A 22,471-nucleotide genomic window follows, 5' to 3' on the forward strand; every position below is an offset into this window, starting at 1 on the left:
AGACATGAATATTGCAGGCACAAATAGATTCATGAATATGTGTGAATTGCAAGTGTGTGTGTGTGTGTGTGTGTGTGTGTGTAGGTGCATAGTGTGTGTGTGTGCACATATATTCGCATGTGTGAGGGGAGAGGTGTCTCAGTGTATGAAGAGGTTAACCTTTGGTGTCTTCATTAGTTATTGTCTCCTTTATAGAGACAAGGTCTCTCAGTTTTAGCTGGAACATGCAGATTTGATAATGCCAGCTGTTTCATCAGCCCCAAGCATCCACGTGTCTTCACCTCCCTTCCCCCAAAATATATAAGAGTGAGCCACCACACCTAGACGTTTGACACAGGTTCTGGGGACCCAGGTAAGGTCCTCTGGTATGTAAGCTTCACTGACCGCTCTATGATTTGCATATTTTCCAGCTGCGGACTTTGTGACTAAGTTCAATTTCTCTGATGTTGTCTGTTGGTCACTATTTTACAAAATGGCATGGTCATTGTTTCTCCCACCTCCTTTGCTATTATACATCTTGATGGCAGTGTCTATGGGATGCATTAACAGGTGCCTCACCACCTGCTCAGCTCTGTAGATGACTCCACAATTTAGTTAATGCACCTTAATTATTTAGGTGACATTTTGCCTTGTGTAGTTTTAAGGAGAAATGCAAATGAATGAGGGATGTACTTCCATGGTTTCCTCTGTATGATACATATAGATGTGAGTAATGACCAAGACTCCACTCAGAGCCCAAGTTCATCCTCAGCCTTTTTCTTAAAGTCTTCCGTGTGTTTTAATATTAATTTCTCCCTTATCCATATATCAATAATTGGGTTCTGCATCAATTAATATGCTGGGCAAATTGTATTCCCCATCCTCTCCTTTACAATGCATTTCAGTAATGGAGATAATTTTCAAGATAAAGTATACAATTTAAAATGGATTTAAAAAGAACAACTAATAAAGGAGAATTGATTCATGGGCAAACATATTTTTTTTGGATAATTTCAGGAAATCTTAGCCGTGCATCTAGCCTGTGGATTTTCTAAGGAGAGCCTGTCAACATGATCAAGTTTTATTCACCCTGCCAAATTTCCCAGGTCTGCAATTGCAAAGGATGAGGGACAAAAAATAATACACACACACACACATGTACACACACAAACACACACATTCACACATACACAGGCATATATATATATATACACCCATACACACATCCATACACATAAGCACGCATACACATGCATGCATGCACACTCCACACACATCAAAATCAGTTCCGCTACTGAGGACATGTGCGTAATTCCTTCCCTTGGTTTGGGAAGTCTAAACATTCGTGCCAGTAAGTCTTAGGAGCTTTCCATTTGCTGAGTGTTGCTGGTGGGGGTTGGCTTTTCTTTTGATTTGATAGACTGGCACACATGCTTTCAAGGCTATTTGTTCTTCTCCCCCTCCCAGATTCCCATACACACCCGGGCGGAGAGCAATGCGAGGCAGACATGGGCAGGCAGCAGCTGCTGCAGCAGGCAAGACCTGCAGCCTCTGAGCCCGCAGTGACACCGTGGAGCCGGTAGATGGCTGTAGACAAGTATGCTGAGCATGTGGTGTGAAGAGGAATGAGTCTGGGGAGGCCTTGACCTAACTGGATGCTGCTTTTATCTGAAGTACATTTAAAGAGATAAAGGGGAAGCCGGGAGAGGCACATGTTCTTTTCTCTGCAGCTGGAGCTTTACTTTGAGTTAAAAAAAAAAAAGAAAGAAAGAAAAAAAAAAAAAAAAAACAAAACTCAGAGTCACCAGGTCTGTGCTGATATGCTTGCCTCAGGAGGATCAGCCCTCCCGTAAATTCCTCCAGTAGGGACTTTGGGAATCATCTCCTAGCTGTTAGCCTTTGCTGTAGCACCTGCCTTTAGTGATCATCTGGGCTATTACTGTTATTGTTGTTGTTGCTATTATTATTACTATTATTATCACTCTCACCATTACCAGTTTCAACAGTGCCTGTGTTGCCACTGTTACTCGCTGCCTGAAGTACTTGGATTTGCTCATGAGAGCCACACCAAGAATTCTTACCTAAGCAGTCTTGACTAGAGAGACAAGAAAAGGCAAGAGTTAGGAAGGGAAACGAAGCAGGGGGGGAGGGAGGAGGGGAGGGGAGAGAGAGGAGAGGACAGGAGAAGAGAGGAGAGAGGGAGAGGGAGAGAGAGAGAGAGAGAGAGAGAGAGAGAGAGAGAGAGAGAGAGAGAGAGAGAGAAGCAGGCAGCCCGGAGCAAGTCACTCCACACACGTTGGCACTGAAGGAATGCTGTCCTGATAAACTCATAAACAAGCATAGCAAACCCGGTGTAAGGAAATAAGAGGGACTCTGAGGACTTGGCAGGAAAAGGCAAGAATCTCTACCGAGTGGTTTTTCAGTTTTTCTTCCAGATACTCTTGGTGAAGTGAGGAGACTTCTGTTTGCTGACAGAGCCTTTGATTTCTCTTGCAACATGATGATGTATTTGTGGGTAGGTAGTCTCTCTCTTTCTCTCTCTCTCTCTCTCTCGCTCTTTCTCTCTGTCTTTCTCTGATTAATAAATTGACTTCGGGGATAAAAATTGCAGCCTAGAGTAATCGCATTTCATGTAAGGTGATTATGCCGATGCAGGATAATCTTGCATGGCTACGGTACATGTGCAAGCTTTTCCAGTGGGAGTTAGGCAAGACTTGCTTCATTAGCGCTGAGCTACAATTTTATTTTCACGTGCAAAATGAAACAAAAAATGTGTGTGTGTGTGTGTGTGTGTGTGTGTGTGCTTGCGTGCCCGCACGCGTGCACGCGGGTACATCTGTATGTGTGGAGTGAGGGAATATGTTGCTTTCTTTTTTCTTGAGACATTGATGGTGGTGAATTCAGAGTAAAGAGCAGATCTAGGAATGCCGTTTTCAGCATGGAGCAAATTCTCTCTCACTTGTAGCTGCGTAGAATTTCATTTAATTACAAAGCAGGGTGCTGAGAAAGATGGCTCTGTTTTGGAATGTATATATATTCTCCTGTATGAATACTTATTTCTCATGTTAGATTTGAGTGTGCTAGGTGGTAGCTGAGTGTTTTATTTGCCTTAAGCAGGTGTGTGTTTGTGTGTTTGTGTGTGTGTGTGTGTGCGTGTGTGTATGTGTGTATACATGATGAGAATGCTCTAGCCAAAGGTAGATTTAGATGTACTTTTCCTATCTTATTGATAAATGTATATAATTATTTGTCTAGTACATGGCATTAAATTAAACACAGGAAAGTAGTGGCTTGTTATTATAGATGGCAATATTTAACTGGTGTAGTATTTGGGGGAAAAAAACAGTATCCTATTGAGAATGACTTAGGGAAGTTCCTTATCTTCGGCTGGGAGGACAAATATATACTCTTAGTTTAATCTGACCAAGAAAGGACATGTGTGAAATTTTCACATTTGAAGAACTGAGATTTGCAGGTTTACATTAGAGACACAAGACTCCTAACTTTGTGGGGGGGTGGGGAAAGAAGGGGACATGAGCAAGATAAGTCTGCAAACCTTTATAATAACACTACCATCATTGTTGCTATTGGGATTTGTTGTTCAGCAGACTTGGAAAAAACCTCTTTTTCCCCACCTCTCAGCCACTTTTCTGGTTGAAGTCACAGCCTTGAACTTCTTGCTAGGAAGGAAAGAAAAGGCCTCTTTGCTGGATTTTTCCTTAATCACATGTGTGTGCCCTTTGCTACTGTCTCAGTTGGGTACACCCCTCTGGAACCACATGACTTAGGTACTGTTCAGCTCACTCCCCCCTCCTTTTTTTGGATTTGTCATGTTGTGGAAACTTTAGCTCCCTTTTCCCCGAGTTTTGTATAGTTGAATACAGCCAAGTCTGTCCATTGGAGACCGGCCTTTGTATCATTTTGTGTTAGTTTCTGGAAAAATTTTCTCTTTGAACGTATCTATCTTTAAGAAACATTTAGAAATAGAAAAAGCCAATAAACCTAACAAAGGAAATTTTACCGCTGCTCCCTCCCATGTTCTCTGACGGGTTTGTTGCTGTTACAATTAAAATTTTGAATGTTTGGAAACAATTGACTTTTTAAGTATTAAAAATAAGTCATTCCAGGGAATCACCACCTGAGTCATTCATGAAAGAGCTGTATTAGTGTTTATAAAGAAAAGAGCCTGTTTGGGGGTTTTATTTTATGAATGAATTCCGGTTAATCAATTTTCTTTAAATTCCTTTAGGCTATGCTTGCTTTTAGAGTGACCAACCACTCCTGTGCTCTCACTGCCCCTGAGATGTCACTGACTTTATGTATGGAGTCAGCTGGCTCTTCTGGCCAGGCACATTTGCAAAGCAAAGCAGGGGGAACTGCACAGACTGCCTCAGGACCCACTCACTCCCAGGGTCAAGGCAGAGGGCTTGCTGACTCCTCCAGGTCACTCACTGCCGGGAGTTCTCAGAGCTGTCCCTCTCACTTCTGTTTTCCTCTGTCTGACCCTTGCTTTTGGTTGCCACACATTTTTATTAACTGCATTCATCAAGCTGAAAAGTGGTTGCCACCTGCCTGGCCCTGAACTTCATTTCTCTATTTACATCTTTAATTCTGATTTTTTTGTTGTTGTTGTTTTCATCTTTGCTATACATTAAAAAAAAAAAAAAAAAAGCTCTTTAAATTGGAGCAGCTGGATATGTGCTGTTTAAGGAGATGTGAATTAGCAGACCAGCATGGGTGCCATGGGTGCGGGAGGTTTCAGGGAATTTTTGCTCTTTTCCTTTTTTTCTATTTTTTTTTAACTCCATTTAAAGTGCAGCCTCTACCCCTCGCCTCCCAATCTGTAAATACAATTAGGAGATCATTTTGCTTTAGGAAAATGAACCTCAACTTTAGCAACGTGTGAAGAATCTGCTTTTCTTTCATGGACACAGAGATGAAGATGGGGAGACAAAGAGGGGCAGTTGAGAGAGATCTCAGCTCAGCTTGCTGTCCTCTGTTGATTTGGGATTTGGTTTAAGTTTTCTTTAAGTTCACCTTCCCACCTGCATTCCTGGCATAGGATGCCTGGGCCTCATTCTCAGGAAGACTGAGACCTTCCAGCTGGGGCCTGGAGGAACAGGGTGCCGGTGCGGCATGGTGCACACTCGGACCGTTTTGACCGGAAGCGCAAAGCTTCTTCACATCGCGCGTTAGGAACACACATCCCAGTATGATGAAATTATCTCAGGCCCAGAATCATCCAGCCCTCTGGCTATTTGTATTCCTGGGTTTCTTTAAGAAGCCTTGCCTAAAAGACAGGTAATAGTAGTTGTTTTCCTTGTACTTTATTTTCTTTGGGTGAGGACAAGTTGGTGTTCAGGAAAAAAGAGCTGAGTGTGCTGCTCGTGTGCTAGACTCCCCGATGGCTTCCCAGACGTGGGCTTAGTAGGATGGAGGAGTCTTTCCCAGATGCTTCCTGGATACTTACATTCGCTTCTGTGCTGGTATCAGGTTAGATATAAGAAGATCAGAACTCTTTTTTTCTTTTCTTTTTGTCAGACAGGTCCTCCCTTATCTGTGCAGCCTGGCCTCCAACTGGCCATCCTCCTGTCTCAGCTTCCCAAGTGCTAGGATGACAGGTATATATTATCATAGCTGGGCAGATGCACACTTCTAGATCCACGCAGTGTCCAGCCATGCTGTGGTTATTTTATTCCACCAGAGGCCTCTGGGACACAAACAAACTGCCCCTCGAGTGCTGGGAAGGGCAGGTGGAAATGGAGGCCCCTCATGAAATTCAGAGATAAGATAGCTTAGATCGCTGGTGGTTCTTCAGGTTCTTAACCAGAGGGTCTTCAGTGTGCACTTTGGGAAAAATGGGTGTCTGTTGTTTCATTTCACATTGTTTTTCTTTTCTTTACTTTCTAATAGAAGAACTATTTCTATTTATTTCTTTGTACGTCTCAGTTACATGCCTAATGTCATTCTTCTGTTCTTTAAAACAATTACTGTATTTAATCATTTATTTTGTAGAGGAGTTCTGCCTGCCACAGCACACATGTGGAAGTCAGAGGGGAACCTATGTGAGCCAGCTTTCTCCTTGTAGCATGTGGTTCCTGGGCATAAAGCTCAGGTTGTTAGACTCTGCTTTGCTGTATGTGAGCACCCTTACTGACCAAGCTAGCGTGCCATCCCTATGTATACATATATTAAAAAAATATATATATATATATATATAATATGCACATGAGAGATAACATATGTATTTAATATACAGTGTAAACTTTCATTTTCTTTCTTTTTATTAGTTTCATCAGGTTTGTTGTTGTTGTTTTATCTTTCTGAGATAGGGTCTCACTATGCTTCCCAGCATGCCCTCTTTTCTGTCCCAGGAGACTTTATGAAATTCTCCTGAGTGCCAGACTTGCAAGTGTGTGCTGTAAAACCAGTTACATATTTCTGTCGTGCCATTAATTTTAGTTTTTATGTTGCATGTTATTCTTGACCTTTTAGGAATATTTTTGTTGTATTTTAATTTTAGGGAGCATTCCTTTACAACCATAAATCTGTCCTTAAAATGGAAGGAAAAGGCAACAGGTAAAACATTCCAGAGTGATTGTAATTGGGATCTGGTTGAATCAGATGCAGCATCTGTGCTTTGGCAACTGTAGTCTGGTCATTTACAATGGGGAATCGATTGTAAAACATTGTTCTTCCTGTAAGGCCCTGAGGATCTTCCAGATCGTCACCCTTGGCACAAGAAGGACCTAGCTCTTCAGATCCTGCAAGTGCTGTGAACAAACTTCTCAGGTTGCCTGAGCGACCCATGACGTATCCCACCTTCCTACCCTCTTCTGGATTTCTAGAACCCCTCCTCTGCACTCTTGCTCTTTTTATTTTTATTTTTTCCTGAACATCTATAGCTTCCTCTGGTCTATTCTGTCTGTTCTAGAACTTGTTTATAAGGTGAATGTAGATGACAGGATTTGTACATTCCACATTCTATAGCATGCATAGGTTGCAGGGGTACACTGGACTGATTTTGTGTTCTTTGGTCATTCAGTCTGTTGAATTTAAGCTTCCATAGGGCAGTCACGGCTTGCCTGGATTTCAATGTGGCGGGTTTTTTTTGTTGTTTTGTTTTGTTTTGTTTTTCTGTTTATTTCAAACAAGTAATATATGTGTTTTTTTTTTCTTTCGTTTTAGGAATGAGATATCTCTTTAAAGAATGAGATATTACTGTAATGTTTTTTAACAAATGCATTTTAATAGATTTGCTTCCCTCCCATCTGCCCCACTTCTCTGCCCACTACAAACTCTTGCATAACCCCCGGGTTCTTTACCATTTTCATGTCCCGTCTCTGATTTCCTCTCACCCTATCCTTCTTCGGCATCCATCATTTTTCACTCTCGTAGTGTTCTTTCTACCTTTTTAGAATATTTAGTAATTGCTAAGAAAATGAATAATGCCAATTATTTTAGCTCCTAAAATAGAAATTATCTCAAAATGAAAGCTAGTTGTATTCATAAAGGTAGTTTTCTAAAAACATGTACCTAATCATTATGGTCTCAGCTCAGATGAAGAGCAGGACTGAAGATAAAGGTTAGGCAGCAAACTGCAGTCTGTCAGCAGGGTTGATTATGTGTGTTTGCTTCGCGGGAGGCAGGATGCTATCACATGAAAAGCACATATCAGTGGTAGAGTGCACCTCAGATTCTGATCTGTTAAAGTGTGAAGAACGAGGACATGCACCCCAAAAACAAAAATTCTGTTATGTAACATGCAACCATAGTGTTTCAGAACTAACCTGCTTTTATCAGTTAATATTCTCTGCATTAAATATGGTTGTTTGTTTATTTTATTTTTTTACAACAGCCTCCTTCATTCCAGAGTAGACTTTGATCCAGGCAGTGGATATTCGAAAATTTGCTCAGCTGAGTCTTCAGCTGTAAAATGTTTCTGTTTGCACATTGTAAGTTACTGCTGGGCCTTGGGAGATTGTACAGCTAGTTCAAAACTGGCTAAAATGCTGAGGAGATTACAGTAGAGATTTGACTGTAAATATTTATCACCTGTTGGCTGCAATGCACAAGTTTGCCAATGGTTTGTTTTGGATTTGATACTATATTTTGCCAAATTTGATTTGAGGTTACCTTCCGTTTCAGTTTCCATTCCCACTCTGATGTACTGGTGGCCAATGTGTTGTCTGTTTTCTTCAAGTCTTCAAGTTTTCCAGTTGATTAGTTGAATTTTTTTAAAATTGTGTTAGGCAACTGAAGAAACATATCTGCTTGGGAAAAAATAGCTTTTAATTTTTAATTTAAAAAAAATATTCTTCTCTCAAATATTATATTTCAACCACAGTTATATCCTCTCCTTCCACTCCTCCCAGGCCCTTCCACATCCTCTCTTCCCCCAGATCCACTCTCCTTCCATTTCACTTCAGGAAAGAGCAGGCTTCCCAGAGATATCAACCAATAATAGCATAATAATATGACTAGGCACAAACCCTCATATCAAGGCTGGAAAACTTCAAACCTTTATCCCAAGTTGAAGGTTTCTGTGTTTTCTATGACTGGACAGTCTTGTAGAAAATTCTCCAATGGCACAAGGATGACTACTATTTGCTTCTACTTCACAAATATACTTTTACTGACCTGCCCAGTTCTTTTAGCACTGACGCTTGTTGCTTTGTATCTTTAGTTGAGGGGTAAGGAATGTGGAAACAACAGACTGATGGCTAGAAGGAAGGCGTATCTCACTGCTCTTGACCCTGCAACTTATACTCAGTTCTCCTCTCCAGACTGTATTATCAGAGGGCCAAGGATCCTTGATTTCTAACACTCACAGTCACACCTCTTTTGCACCAGTCTCTTCTTTTGCTCTTGAAGAAAGTAGAAGAAAGTATCATCTGTGTAACTGCAAAGATTCATAACTACTCAAGATCATGACAATAAGTAACTGTTGAATGCTGGGTCATTAATGGCATATATATATCATCTCCTGACCCTGTGGCTAAGGAACATGATGAAAGAGGAATCACAAAGAATGTAAGAGCAGAAGGAAGTAGTTGGAATGTTGTTGGGTGCTATCATCTGGCGTGACTTTCCATTGCAGCTGTGATTATCTGCACAAGACCCTCAGAACTGATTCCATCTATAACCTGTCATAGGGTGGGGTTCTTGATGCCTTATCTCCCTGAGGTTTTATAGGCAGTTAATAGCAGCTAGGAAAGGAATATGTGTCTCTCTTCAGTGGTGTAGCCACTGATAAGGTATTCATGTTTTTGTAAATAAACATGATGAGGCAACTCATTGGGTCATTTTTTGTTTTAAAGACATGAAAGTACCAGGGTAAGAAGTAGAAGAAGAGAGGGACCATCAGCATTGTGTGGAGACAAATAAGAGCAATGGAATGAATATGATCAAAATACATTTTGTACATGTATGTGCATGTCCTTGTGAAATCAATTTTGTATAATTAATATATGCTAATAAAAAGTAAAAAACAATGCCTACCATACTTCCTACAGAGCCTTTTAAACATTTAGAACAGGCTAACTCCCAAGCATCTTTAGATAAAAAGTAGCCACTAGTCCAGATTTTATACAAGCAGAAGAAAGGTGCCAAGCCCCCATGATCCTCTTCACCTGCTGACTGATGGGAAGGAATTAGATAGACGCAAAGAGAAAGAGCGGGAGTGCTTTTGTGACTTATGTCTTCCCCCTGGCTTAACCATTCTTGGCCTCTACTCACTGCAGACAGTCTCTGGCAGAGGGAGGAATATGTTATTTTCCGCTTCAGCACCCAGAAGCCATTGATGTAAATTGATCAGTACATTTTTTGTATTTTTCTGAAATTTTGTTTACACGCACATTCTTCTTTGTCTGTAAAGTGATTCGTAGCATAAAGTCCCAACCATTTTTCTTCCCAATATAATAATGACACCAAACTCATTGAATTCTTGTGTTTAAAGATTCTTCCAAGAAAAAAAAATCACAGTTTGACTCTGTAGGACCGAAAACACAAAGAAAGCTGTGCATCAGAGCAGACAAAAATCCATGTAGTAAAAGCTCTAGGCACAAGACAAATCTTCTTTATACATGAACACATATACTCGCATATGTCCTATTTTAAGATGAAACTTAATGAGTATTAATACAAAGGATTAAACATGATTTCTCTTTATGTTTTACACAAATATAGAAGTTGGTCAACTTTACATGGTTTTATATTTTGTTTTATTTTGTTTGGAAGGCAATAAAAATGGGCTGGCTGTAAAATGTTGCTTCTGCTTCTATTTTACATTTTGAGTGGTATTTCACATACCTTTAAGATTTTTTCCAACCTTCAGACAAACGCTTGATCAAATGATGCAAGTTTGAACGACATACGGAAATTAGCTTCTGTTCAAACCTGTGTACCCATTCAGAGAAGAACAAATTGAAAAATTGATATTCAATACCAACGAGCTAATTTGGGGATGCAGTAAAGCATTGTTTTGACAACTAAGAAACACGAAGCTTTTAGGACACGTCGAGAGAGAATTGCACATTGTGTTTCCCATGTATTATACTCAGACATCTTAGAGACAGGGAAAACAATTGAGAGGCAGGTACAGGAAGAATATGGTGCAGAAGTGAAGCGGGAAAATGTAAGGCTGTTCGTATCAATGTTGGGGATCTGGAGGCGTCCAGGAAGCCAGCAATCTCCGAATTCTGCTTCTAACCCATTTTAACATTTGAAGCTCCACCCTCAATTTGGTGCATTGTGTTTATACCACGTGTTGATGTGTCCACCTCTATGATTCTTTCATTGTGGTTGTTTTACAGTACTCCTTACCCCCACACACACACACACCTGTGTGTCGGTGGATTAAGTAATGGGAGGTGGATTGAAATATGAATAGAATTTCAAAGTATATATGAGTGTACATGTACATGCATGTGCTGAGATAAGCAAAGGCAGAGACACAGGGGACTCATCATAATAAAATATTTAGAACATAGGACATAGTAGGGAACCCTTTTAATCCTAAAATGCCTATAGGGGAAAGCTCTTTTTACTCTTTATTTTCCAATTAATATTTTGTGTATGTGGGTGGACTTGTGTACCTGTGTGTGTAGTGGCCAAAGATCATCTTCAGATGTTGTTCCTCAGAAGATCAGCACCTTTTATTTTTTGGCAGGCTCTCTCATTGCCTTAGTACTTACTCCTTAGGCTTGGGCAGCAGGTCACTGATCCCCAGCGCCTGCCTGCCTCTGCCATCCCAGCCATGGGATTATAAGCATGCACCACCATGCATGGGCTGGGCAATATCAAACTCACATTGTCATGTTTTTGTAGCAAGGACTTCCTGACAGCGCCGTCTACGTCAACCCTGTAGTCTCACTCTTCAAGCAGGGTCTGTGATTCTCTTGTATTCAAATCTGTTTCTATCTTAAACACAATGTCAGTTCCTTGGTTAAAGGATCTGGATAGAACTCATGACAGAATGTAAAAATAGTTAAGCTTTTAGGAGTGTCTTATGGTTATAATCTGTCCTACCTGTGGCTTTTGGTTCTGCCATCTCAGTCATACTGGGAATCTTTGCAGAAGGACAGCTCCTATTTAGTTGTCAGTAAGGTACCAAGTGGAAGCTCATAGAGTTTCTGTCCATGAGGAATACCTTAGTGAACAACTGTACAAATATAGCATTGGTTCTGAATTTATTAATTGATAAAAAACGTTTATTGAGAGTTTCCTGTGCACCAGCTCTAGTGTGTCATAAATTCTCAAGACACAGTAAACAGGAAATGACTGTAATCTTCATAGGCCAGTGTGTAGTTGAGGAATTATATACGACACAAGACAGGATAAAAATGGAAACAAATGAACAGTGCTAGTAAACAAAACATTTGTAGCATAAATACCTAAAAGCACTGTTTTAGAAATAAACCAAGTTCAAGAGGGAAATACATTGATTCACACATCTGAGAACTCTCAAGATAACAGACAGATCCAGGATACAATACAGCACTGAAGTCTGAGTCAGTTTCTCTGAATCAGTTTTCTCTTTGCAGCCTCAAAAGGCTGTGGCTTTAAGTGGACATCCCATAAGCATGGAAACCATTAGAGATTGATCACACTCATCCAAGAACTTTGTATTCTTGTGCGATCAGATTAGGGTTTCTGTAACCTTGGACAAGTAGCTGAGACTTAACATGCAGTCTCAAGTATAGAACTCACCATTGGGAAGGTGAAGAACAGATATAACCCTAAAAGGCCAGGTATTGAAGTTGAGCAAGAGGTGATTTCTCCAGAAAAATTTCTAAGCAGAAAACATATTATGTCTAACCAAGAGAAATAAATAAACATTGCAATGACAGCTTACAATGAGACTTAACTCAAAATAAAATATGTATTTGGGTTGAGAACAATGGGACAGGTTTTATTAAGGTGAATCCAGGCAATATTTTTTAAGATATCTCTCCTGACCTTGGACATGAGGGTAAGAAAGCAATTCTGAGATGGATTATTGGGCTATGTTGTGGTAAGGAGGGTGTTTGTGAGCAAGAAGGGCCAGTGAGCTAATTTGGTCACAGCTGTATGAGAAAAGGAGTATACATGGAGAAAAAGTTCTGCTATGACAGAAGCCTAAGCAACTGTGATGTTGGAGAGGCCCATTGCATCTTCTTTAGTATCAGAGAGCTCTGGTCATCACACATCATTCTGCGATGAAAGCAAGAACAGGACCTGGGTTGAGAAAAAGTATGAGAGAAATTCCTTTATCCCTGTATGTGCATTTATTCATTCTATCAGTCAGTTGAGTGTCTGTTTGTTCCTACACGTTCACATTAGTATGAAGATTAGAGGTCAACTTTGGGTGTCATTCTTCAGGAGCCTTTCATATTAATTTTTGAAGCACTGTCTCTGACTGGAACCTGGGGTTTGTGTACTAGTCTTGACTGGCTGGCCAGCAAGCCCCAAGTAGCTTTCTGTCTCTGGCTTTCCATCGCTAGATTATAAGCACAGGACACCATATCCAGCTTTTTGTTTCTAGGGCATTGAATTAAAGTCCTCATGCTTTTAAAAAACTAAGTGCTTTATTGGCTTAGGTATCACACCAGACCATAGCTTGCTTTATTAAAACTTAGGTACACTGATTATATAATGCTTATTCATCTGAATCTTGATTTCTCTATGTTGTTACTCTCTTACCGTCTATAGTGCTGGGGAGTGAAGTCCAGTTCTCTTGATTGTATAGCAGTCACTTTCCCTCCTAAGCTGCCTCCCCAGTCCCTCCTCTTTCTATTGCAATGGTGTTGGAAATTGAATAGGCATCTTTCCCACTAGGATTTTTAAGAACCTCTATGTATGCTCCAAATAACCAAAGCCCACTTAGCTTGATGTGGCTGTCTAATGCCCTAAGCTCAGTATTGGAAACATTTTCCTCAGCCCTCCAAGTGTGCTGAGTCAGCACCAGTCTTTTGCTTATTTATCCCAAATCTCCGATGAGAGGGGAAGAAGCTGGCGGTGGAAGAAAAGCCAACAACAATGGAGCTCTCCAGTTTGGGGGACATGAATGGGGCTACTGAATAATAGCAGTGCCTCACTCAAGGCCTTGCTTTGTTCAGTTGTGAAGAATTTGAGGTTGAAGTTCAGAAAAACAAAGCAGTTTCATAATAGCAAACGTGGCTGGAAATTTCAAGTGTCTTCAAGGGCATTTGACATCAATGAGCTCAGTGATGGAATAGCCAAGGAAAGACAATGTTGTTAATGTGCTACATTAAGAGGCTAATCAAAGAGGCCAAGACTACAAATGAGAACAGGAACACAATTAGTTAATGGAGGATTTATTGTAATATAGAATCTTTCTTTCTTCTTTTCTTTCTTTTTATTCTTTCTTTCATGCACTATTGCTTCACAGTTTCCCTCATTGGAGTCAACTAATGAAAAGGGAAAATAAAAGGGTAGACCATTTATTTCTTTATAAACTTCAACCAAAAGCAGCATGCTTCCCTGTGAGGCATGATCTCTTTCTCTTTCTCTCTCTCTCTCTATCTACTTAACACAGAAGCAAAGTTATGAAATATATACAATCATTTATTGTGTGCAGGCTTTTTCTGAGATATTTCAAGACATTAAAATGGTTAAAAGCATGGCCTTTGGTGCAAAACTGTATTCTAAATCAGCATCCTCCATTTTTTGAAAGTATACCCTCTTACTCTTACCTTCAGAGGGGACATTCTAAAGTCCATAATGGATACCTGAACCACCAGATGATATTAAACCATAAATTTGTTTTTCTATCTTGTATACAAGTATCCATGATCATATGTAATAAATATTTATATTAAACACAGTAAGAGGTTAAGGAACACAATGATAAATAGAACAATGATAGTATACTGTAGTAAAGTTAGAAAGGTTATTCAGGATGTATGGATCAGGCTGAGCACATGACTCAGTTGGTAGAGGCCTTGCCTAGTATGCGCAATATCCTGTGTACAATCCTCAGAACCTAAAATACCAGGCAGAACTCTCCATACCCGAAATGTCATCATGAGATAGGTGGATGCAGGAGGGCCAGAAACTCGAGATCATCTTCAGCGACATATTGTTTCCAAGACCAACCTGGGCTGCATGGGACCCTGTCTCAAAATAATCAGTCAATCAGATACATGGATCTTCTATTTCTGAAGTTTTCTGTCCACAGATAACTAAAATACTACACAGCAAAGACTCTGTGATTCAGACCTCCTGCCTATTCCCGTCTCTAAGATGGGAGTATTGTTGACATGGGACTAATATCGCAACCAGAAGTGTGGAAATCAGAGGACAACTTATTTTTAATTAATTAATCTTTTATTAATTACAGTGTATTCACTTTGTATCCCAGCTATAGCCCCTTCCCTCCCAGGACAACTTTTAAGAGTTGTCAGTTTTCTCCTGCCAGTTCTGTGTGGATTCCAGAAATCAAGCTCAGGTCTTCTGGCTTGTACAACAAGTGCCTTGCTCACTGAGGCATCTCACTAGCCCCTGTGAGATGCCCTTATATAACACTTTCTCCAAAAGCATCGGGATCCTACTGCAAGTATATCCATACAGAATATTCCTGTCATAGCCCAGTATAACTCTCTTGTACATACACAGCACATTTTCTTTACCCGTGCATGTATTGGTTCTCAGAGGACATCCTAATTCCTCACTGAATTCTTTCAGTTACTCAGCACCCACACTGTACCGTAAACAGTATGTAAAGAGTTTGCATAGCAACCTTGCCCTGAACCTTTCCCAAAGATTGGTTTGAAGATCAACTGATAAATTATAAGGAAGATACTTCAAATCATAGAAGGCAGGCCGTTGCTTGATAAAGATTAGCTCTCTCCATCAATATCACCATTCTAGTGAAATGAGTTCATGTAGCCTCAGCATGTCTGTGTATGTAAGATGAGGGAGGGCATAGCAGCCCTCTTTCTACCAGAGCATAAATGGTTCATAAAGCAGGGGTTTGGAGAATGACCAGTCATGGGTGTGAGCACACTCAGTACCAGGCTCTGGTTGTGTGCTCTTCAGTGTTTTGCTTATCTCTGCTTTTAATTGGGCACAGGAGAGTGGCTGTAGAAGAGTGAAATGGAAATGATACAGCCACCTATAACACCCAGTTCAGTACCTTCTGGTTACCTAAAAGTGCAATTTTGTACTTTTCTTTTCTTGATAGTACTAGGTGGAAAATGGAAAAAAAAAAAACAAAAACAAAACAGAAGCCCTGAACAAGGGCGTAAGGAGTCTGTGATGCAGGCAGTTCTAATATTTAGATTATAAAGCAGTTCTAAAGACTGAAAGAAAAACTCAGAGTTCTGGAAAATGGGTAGCAGAAAAATGCCATGAATAGACTAGTGAGACAACCCAGTGAGTGAAGATTTTTGGGTCAACAAGATACAGGACCCCCATGGTGGACTGAGAGAGCTGATTCCCACAAGTTGTCCTATGACTGCCATACCTGTGCCCTGGTGTACACAATCACAAGCATAACACACACACACACACACACACACACACACACAAATGTATGAAAAGTTTTAAAAGTAAATATTATAGCTATTCTGTGCCCTCAAAAGAGAGATTAGTGACTTTGTTCCAGAAAATTGAACCAATACCTGGATATTATCTTTTTAATAAAAAAATAATAACAATTAAAATTTCACAGTATCAGATTCTAATTTTGATATTGTTATTATTTTGACGTTTTATGCATGCTTCAATATATTTTCATTTCCTTATATAACACTTTCTCTGAAAGCATCGGGATCCTACTGCAAGTATATCCATACAGAAATTGTTTCCTAAAGCCTTCCTTGTGTTACTAATTATGACATAGTTTGAAAAGGTCATGTCAATTTTAGTATCTAGATATACCCTGATCCATTTGCCAATTTGTCTATATTAGATATTAGAGCTGTTTTTAAACACAGTCTATAATAGATGTTAATGAGAGAAAATAACCATGAAATGTACAAAGTGGGCAAACAAGAGCAATCACACAACTCAGAAGGGAAATACCAAAAGGCCAAAATGCAGCATATTTTGTACATCCTCCCAATGTCAGATGAACACAAACTACTAAAACAGTGTCCTTTGTTTAACTGGTAGAAGTTGTAAGTAGGTTATTTGTCCAGTGTTTTCTGGGACTCTAGAATATTTGTTTGCAGGTATTTGGGTGAGAATCTAAAATACTAGACATTTTCACAAGTTAATTTACAAGTCTAAGGTATTTTACTGAGACAAGGAGATGGAGAAAAAGGTCGGGTTTTGGCTGGGCTACCCAATGGTGCACACAAGTCTGGGTGGCTCAGTGGTTAACAGAACTAGATATTCTTGAAGAAGAACTGGAATCAGTTTCCAGCACTCACATCAGGTAGTTCACAATTGCATATCACTTCAATTCCAGTTCTGGTCTTCATGGATACCTGCATCATGTACATACATACAAACATACATACATATATACATATATACATGCATGCTTGCATACATGCATACACACATATACATACACACACAGAGGAAACTAAAACTCAAGAATCTCAGGTTATTTTATTTTTGAGATTTAAAGGATGCCTTCACCTGAGCACTCAGGACTGAGAAAGAGCTGCAGAGACAGGCGTGCATGGGTCTGAAATCCTACCGTTCCTGTATTGGGTACTTTTTCCCTTCTGGGCTAACATGCTACCTCCCTCTAGTCTTACCTCTGTTATTTATTACATACGATTTGAGGATCTCAGAAGTCTTCAATGAAATTATACGCATGGAGGACAAAAAATAGTTGTTTTCTGATATAATTAATAGAAAGTAACTGTATCCATAACTTGGGATAGATCTGTTCTATCTTGGAGAACTGTGTGATGCCCTCTTGTAATTGGAGACTGTTAGGCATTGAGCAGAAAAGAGAATTGAAAGAAGTAAATGCTCGTGCGATGGCCAGAATTCTCTCTGTTCTATTACAGAGTCTTAGCAAAAATAATTGCAGAATGTAGAAGTGCATGGTTGAACAAGAACAGAGAATTTTAAAGGGAAGGAAGACGCTCAACGAGAGAGCTGGTGGACATAAGTTTATATAGTCAGATGTATCTGCAGAGAGAGCTCAGGTCCCGTGTTGAAAGTGGTGCTTTTTACAGAGATCATAGAACAATTATTAGGACTAAGAGAGAAGACTACTATGAGGCTATAAGAAGATACATTTTGTAGGGCTTTAAGCCATAGAGCATAGTTAATTCAAGTATGATACTTTAAAAATGTATTTGTTTGCTACAGGCTCTGCTCACAGCCCTGCCCTGGGTCCCTGTCCCTCTCAGTGTTAGGATCTCCACAGTCAGTGAGTTAGGGATGTTGGGCTTGTAAACTGTTTGACTCAGGTTCTCAGCTGCATCTCACATCCAAAAGTTGCACAGCTGGCAAGCCGCACAAGGTGTAGAAAATAAGAAGTACTAGATCACTTTAGCCAAGACGGTACACCCTTGGCAAGCTTTATCCCACAGTTTGTGGCTGTGCTGTGTCCATCCATCTACAAAGATACCATTCATGTAAAGCATCCATGAGCTGCTAATTGTATAATTCAGCCTGGGCTGGACCTGCTTAGATAAAGGTCTAGTCAGAGCATTGTATCTTTTCTTTTCTTTCTTTCTTTTTTTTTTTTTTCTTCTAAAAGGAACACACGGGACCAACAAGGTTGCCCAACGGGCATTGACATTTGCCTCCATGCCTGTTAACCTGAGTTTGATCCCTGAAACTCATTTAGAAGAGAATCAGCTCCCAAAAGTTGTATTCTTACTTCCACATGTGTGCAAGCACACACACACACGCACATGCACATACATGCACAAACATATACGTGCAGACACAAACTGAATAAGAGTTTTTTTTTTTTTTTCTGAATAAGAGTTTTAAAAGAAACATGCAGCTGCCTTATCAGAACTACTAGATTCCAGTTACAGCGTTGTTTGTGGAGCTCTCTTCTCTGTTAGAACTTCAAACTGGCATAGAAAAATAAAAATACCAGGCTTGTCTTTAACCCCGCACAGAAAATTCTCTTCCCTCATCCTTCTCCTGTGGAGCACCACTGTCCTCTGTGCAACTAGAGGAGTGTGTGGAAATCTTATGAGGTCATAGGATTGTCTTTGGTGAAGAGTTGAGTCTGCCTTCCAGAGCCACTTCTTTTAGATATCTTCACAGGATTTAAAGAGAGCCAGACATGCCAGGATATTTATGAATCATGAGACTTAATAGAGACCAAAGTGGATCCTATTATTGATGTGCTTACTGCTTCATTAAATTCCCCTTAAGGTTTGCAGCATGGATAAGGATCATTTGCAATAATAATTATGCTGTGATCGATTGATTGGGTCTGACATTGCACTTGTCACCTTGAAATGCAGAATCCATCTATTTTCAACAGTGTGAACATTTTTTGCTAATCTTGCACACCAGCAGACGATAGTTTATTTTTATGGAGAAAGTACAATTTATAAAGTTTGGAGACTTAACCTTTCACCAAAAAAAAAAAAAATGAAGTATCGCTTGTCATTTTACAAAGAAATGAAAATCATCCAACCAGCAATATTTTTGAGACTGGAAAACACACAGTCTAATTTCAAAAAGAATTTTTCAAACAAATAAAAAATGCAGGAACTTTTTATTGACTGCTACAAGTGTATTGAAAGTATTAAAGTTGACAAAGTCTTCTGAAGAGGCACTGAAGGGTAGGACCAAGGAGCTGTAGTGATGGCTGAGAACACTTCTGCTCTTGCAGAGGATGCTCGTTCAATTCTTAACACCCATGCTAGATGGCTCACAGTGGCCCTGTCTCACTACTCTGGGAAATCCTGTGACCTCTTCTGACCTTGGCAGACAACCATATGCATGGGCACAATACACACATGCAGACACCTAAACATGCATTAAATAAAAATAAACCTTAATGCATTACGGAGTTGAGGCTAGCTTTGTTTGTATGAGTAGACCATGCCTGTATGCACAGACACAGCCATTGGTCCACATTTTTTAAATTTATATACCTGTCTGCCTTTCTATCTATATATTTACTCTTTATACTCCCTATATGTTGCTCTCTAATTCCATCTGTGCCTAAACAAATAATGCAAGCAGATACATCTGAAATATGTCAATGCTTTGCAAGGTGCCCACCTTTAGAGTGAATCTTACACCATGCAAGATTTTGTACATTTCTTGCCAGGATGAGATTTATTATTTTAAAGAGGCAAAGAGAAACCAGTGACCTCATTCTCCTGTGTTTCCATCCACTTTGATTTTGGGAATACTTTCTGTCTTGAGCTTGTAAAGTGTCTAGGCTCCAGTCAGTTTGGCAGCAAATAACTATTTATAGATTTGCTTATTCAGGATTAGGCTTTGGACCTGGCACTCAGAATAAATGAGGCAGGTGTGCCCCTTTCCATGTGAATCTATATTCCATGAAAGAGAACAAAGTTGGGGTATGTTCATGCAAGAAATAAATATAGTGTGTGTGTGTGTGTGTGTGTGTGTGTGTGTGTGTGATTGGTGTGAAAAAATATCACAGCATACTCAAACTGACAGATAACAAAAAGCTGACTTGGTTGTGCTCCCATTTAAATTACATTACAAATAATGATGTCCAACAAGCATCACATGTTTACTGATAGGCGACAGTTACACATAGTATTCTAGTTACATTTCTGTGGCAATGAAATACTAAAAGTGGCTTAAGGATAAAGGAGGTCCTTTTAGCTTACTGTTTCTGATTACAGTCTATTACTAAGGAAGTCAAGGCAGGACCTTGCTATTTCACATAACCTATCACCAAGAAACTTACTTCAGAACCAAGGAAATATAGCAGGAGGCATAAAGGAGGATGCTTGGCTGCTGACATACAGGCCAGTTTATACTTAACCAGCATTTTTATATAGTTCAGGACCACCTGCCTAGGACAGTGCCTCCCACGGTGGGCTGGGCTCCCTTCATAGATTAACAAGTGAGATAATCACCCACCCCTCAGACATGTCCACAAGCCAGTCTGGTCCTGGCAACTCCTCAATTAAGTTCTGCTCACATAGGCTGTGTAAATTTGAGAGTTAATGCTAACCAGAACACAATGTATATAGTTAAGACCCAGGAACCTTATGAGAAAGCAATTATTGCAGTGTATGTTATGAATGGGATGTTACTAGAGTTTACAGAGCTTCTAAAATTGTTGAGTGCTACCATTTAAACCCAGCAAGTCAGTCTTCAGAGCTTAGGCTTTGTAACTATTTAATTCCATGTGTAAATAAATAGATTGATAAATACATGAATATATACAGGGAAGGAACAACTGAACACACCCTCTCACACCCTCAAAATTGTTCACAGCCAGGAAAATGGCTAATTTTTTAAAATTCTTTATTAATTACACTTTATTCACTTTGTATCCCCCCTGTGGTGTGGTTCCCTCCTTCCTGCCATCCCAATCCTTCCCCTCCTCCACCCTCCGCATGCATGCCCCTCCCCAAGTCCACTGAGAGGGGAGATCTTCTTTTCCTTCCTTCTGAACCTAGTCAATTAGGTCTCATCAGGAGTGGCTGCATTGTCATCTTCTGTGGCCTGGTAATGCTGCTTCCCCCTCAGGGGGAGGTAATCAAAGAGCAGACCAATCAGTTCATGTCAGAGGCAGTCCCTGTTCCTATTATAATGGAACACACTTGGATACTGAACTGCCATGGGCTACATCTGTTCAGGGGTCTTAGATTGTCTCTATGCATAGTCCTTGGTTGGAGTATCAGTCTCAGGAAAGATCCCTGTGCTCAGATTTTTTGGTTTCTGTTGCTCTCCTTGTGGAGTTCCTGTTCTCTCAAGATCTTACTGTTTCCCACTTCTTTCCTAAGATTCCCTGCACTCTGCCCATAAGTCCAAGCATTTGCATTGATAGTCTGCAGGGCAGAGCCTTTCAGAGGTCCTCTGTGTCAGGCTACTGATTTGTTCCTTCTTTTCACCTTCTTCTGATGTCCATCCTCTTTGCCTTTCTGGATAGGGATTGAGCATTTTAGCAAAAGTCCTCCCTCTTGATTGCTTAACACTGCCTTTAAATTTTGCATTATACATCTGTATTATTTATATAATAATTAATATAAAGCAGTAAGAGTAATTATTAGTAACACAACATATAATCAGCAAACATCATGGTACCAAAATGTTTGCAGATATATGTGCGTGTTAATTGCTTGTCTCATTGAATTTTCAAATCACTTGATGAAATCAGTCTTTAAAAAGGATTGATCTTGGGTCACTGTTCCAGGAAATAGAATCCATCAAGGCAGGGAAGGCTTAAGGGCAGGAGCTTAAGGCAGGTCACATGTCAGATTTCAGAGAGAGATGAGTGTTGACGCTCAGCTTATTTTTCTGTTTTAGTCAGTGTGGAACCCTGGCCTAGGGAATGGTACTACTCATATTGTGGGTGGACTTTCTCACTCCCAGCCTGGGGAATGCTACCTCTTACAGTGTGGGTGGACCTTCTCACCCACAGCCTGGGGAATGGTACCACTCATACATTGTAGGTGGCCCTTCTCACCTTAAGTAACACAATTTAGATAACTCTTCACAGACATGTCCAGAGAGTTGTTCGCATGGTTACAAATACTTCCATTACACAATCAAGAACAAACATCCCAAGATCTGAGATGCCATACATCATTTCAGAAATCCCCAGATCTGTGTCCTAAAGTACCTTTCAGTTTAAGCCATGAGAAAACACCACTGCCTAAAGACAGTGTTTGAAATGCCTTCCTTCAGTTCCAGGACTCATGTGGGCAATTGTACCCTGCTGCCTGTTCTGTAGGACAATTTTGCAAAGAGTAAAATAATTGTATTCATTACCTGTGAAAGCTATCATAGAATGTATCTGTGTCTTGGAAAAAATATTCAGTAACTGGATTGGCTTTTGAAGAGGATTGTCGGACGCAAAGAAAATAGTAATATGAAAATTGAATTCTGGCCATTC

The 22,471-nt window shown here is 40.0% G+C and overlaps 1 protein-coding gene across 26 annotated transcripts in view; it reads left to right on the plus strand.

Moving 5' to 3' along the window:
• Window positions 1-22,471, plus strand: part of Rbfox1 (RNA binding fox-1 homolog 1) — a 1,697,412-nt gene that overhangs the window by 1,099,840 nt on the left and 575,101 nt on the right. The window contains exon 1 of one of the 26 annotated variants that reach the window (XM_060364139.1): window positions 2,237-2,494. The exons of 23 other annotated variants lie outside the window; for them this stretch is intronic. In XM_060364139.1, coding sequence (XP_060220122.1) covers window positions 2,477-2,494 — 18 coding nt within the window. In that variant the 5' untranslated portion in view covers window positions 2,237-2,476. Of the gene's footprint in view, window positions 1-2,236; window positions 2,495-22,471 lie in introns of those variants that run through there. 2 more of the 26 variants (XM_060364149.1, XM_060364153.1) reach the window with 2 other exon arrangements.

The sequence above is a fragment of the Meriones unguiculatus genome, chromosome 11 (assembly GCF_030254825.1).
Source record: "Meriones unguiculatus strain TT.TT164.6M chromosome 11, Bangor_MerUng_6.1, whole genome shotgun sequence".
NCBI lineage: Eukaryota > Metazoa > Chordata > Mammalia > Rodentia > Muridae > Meriones > Meriones unguiculatus.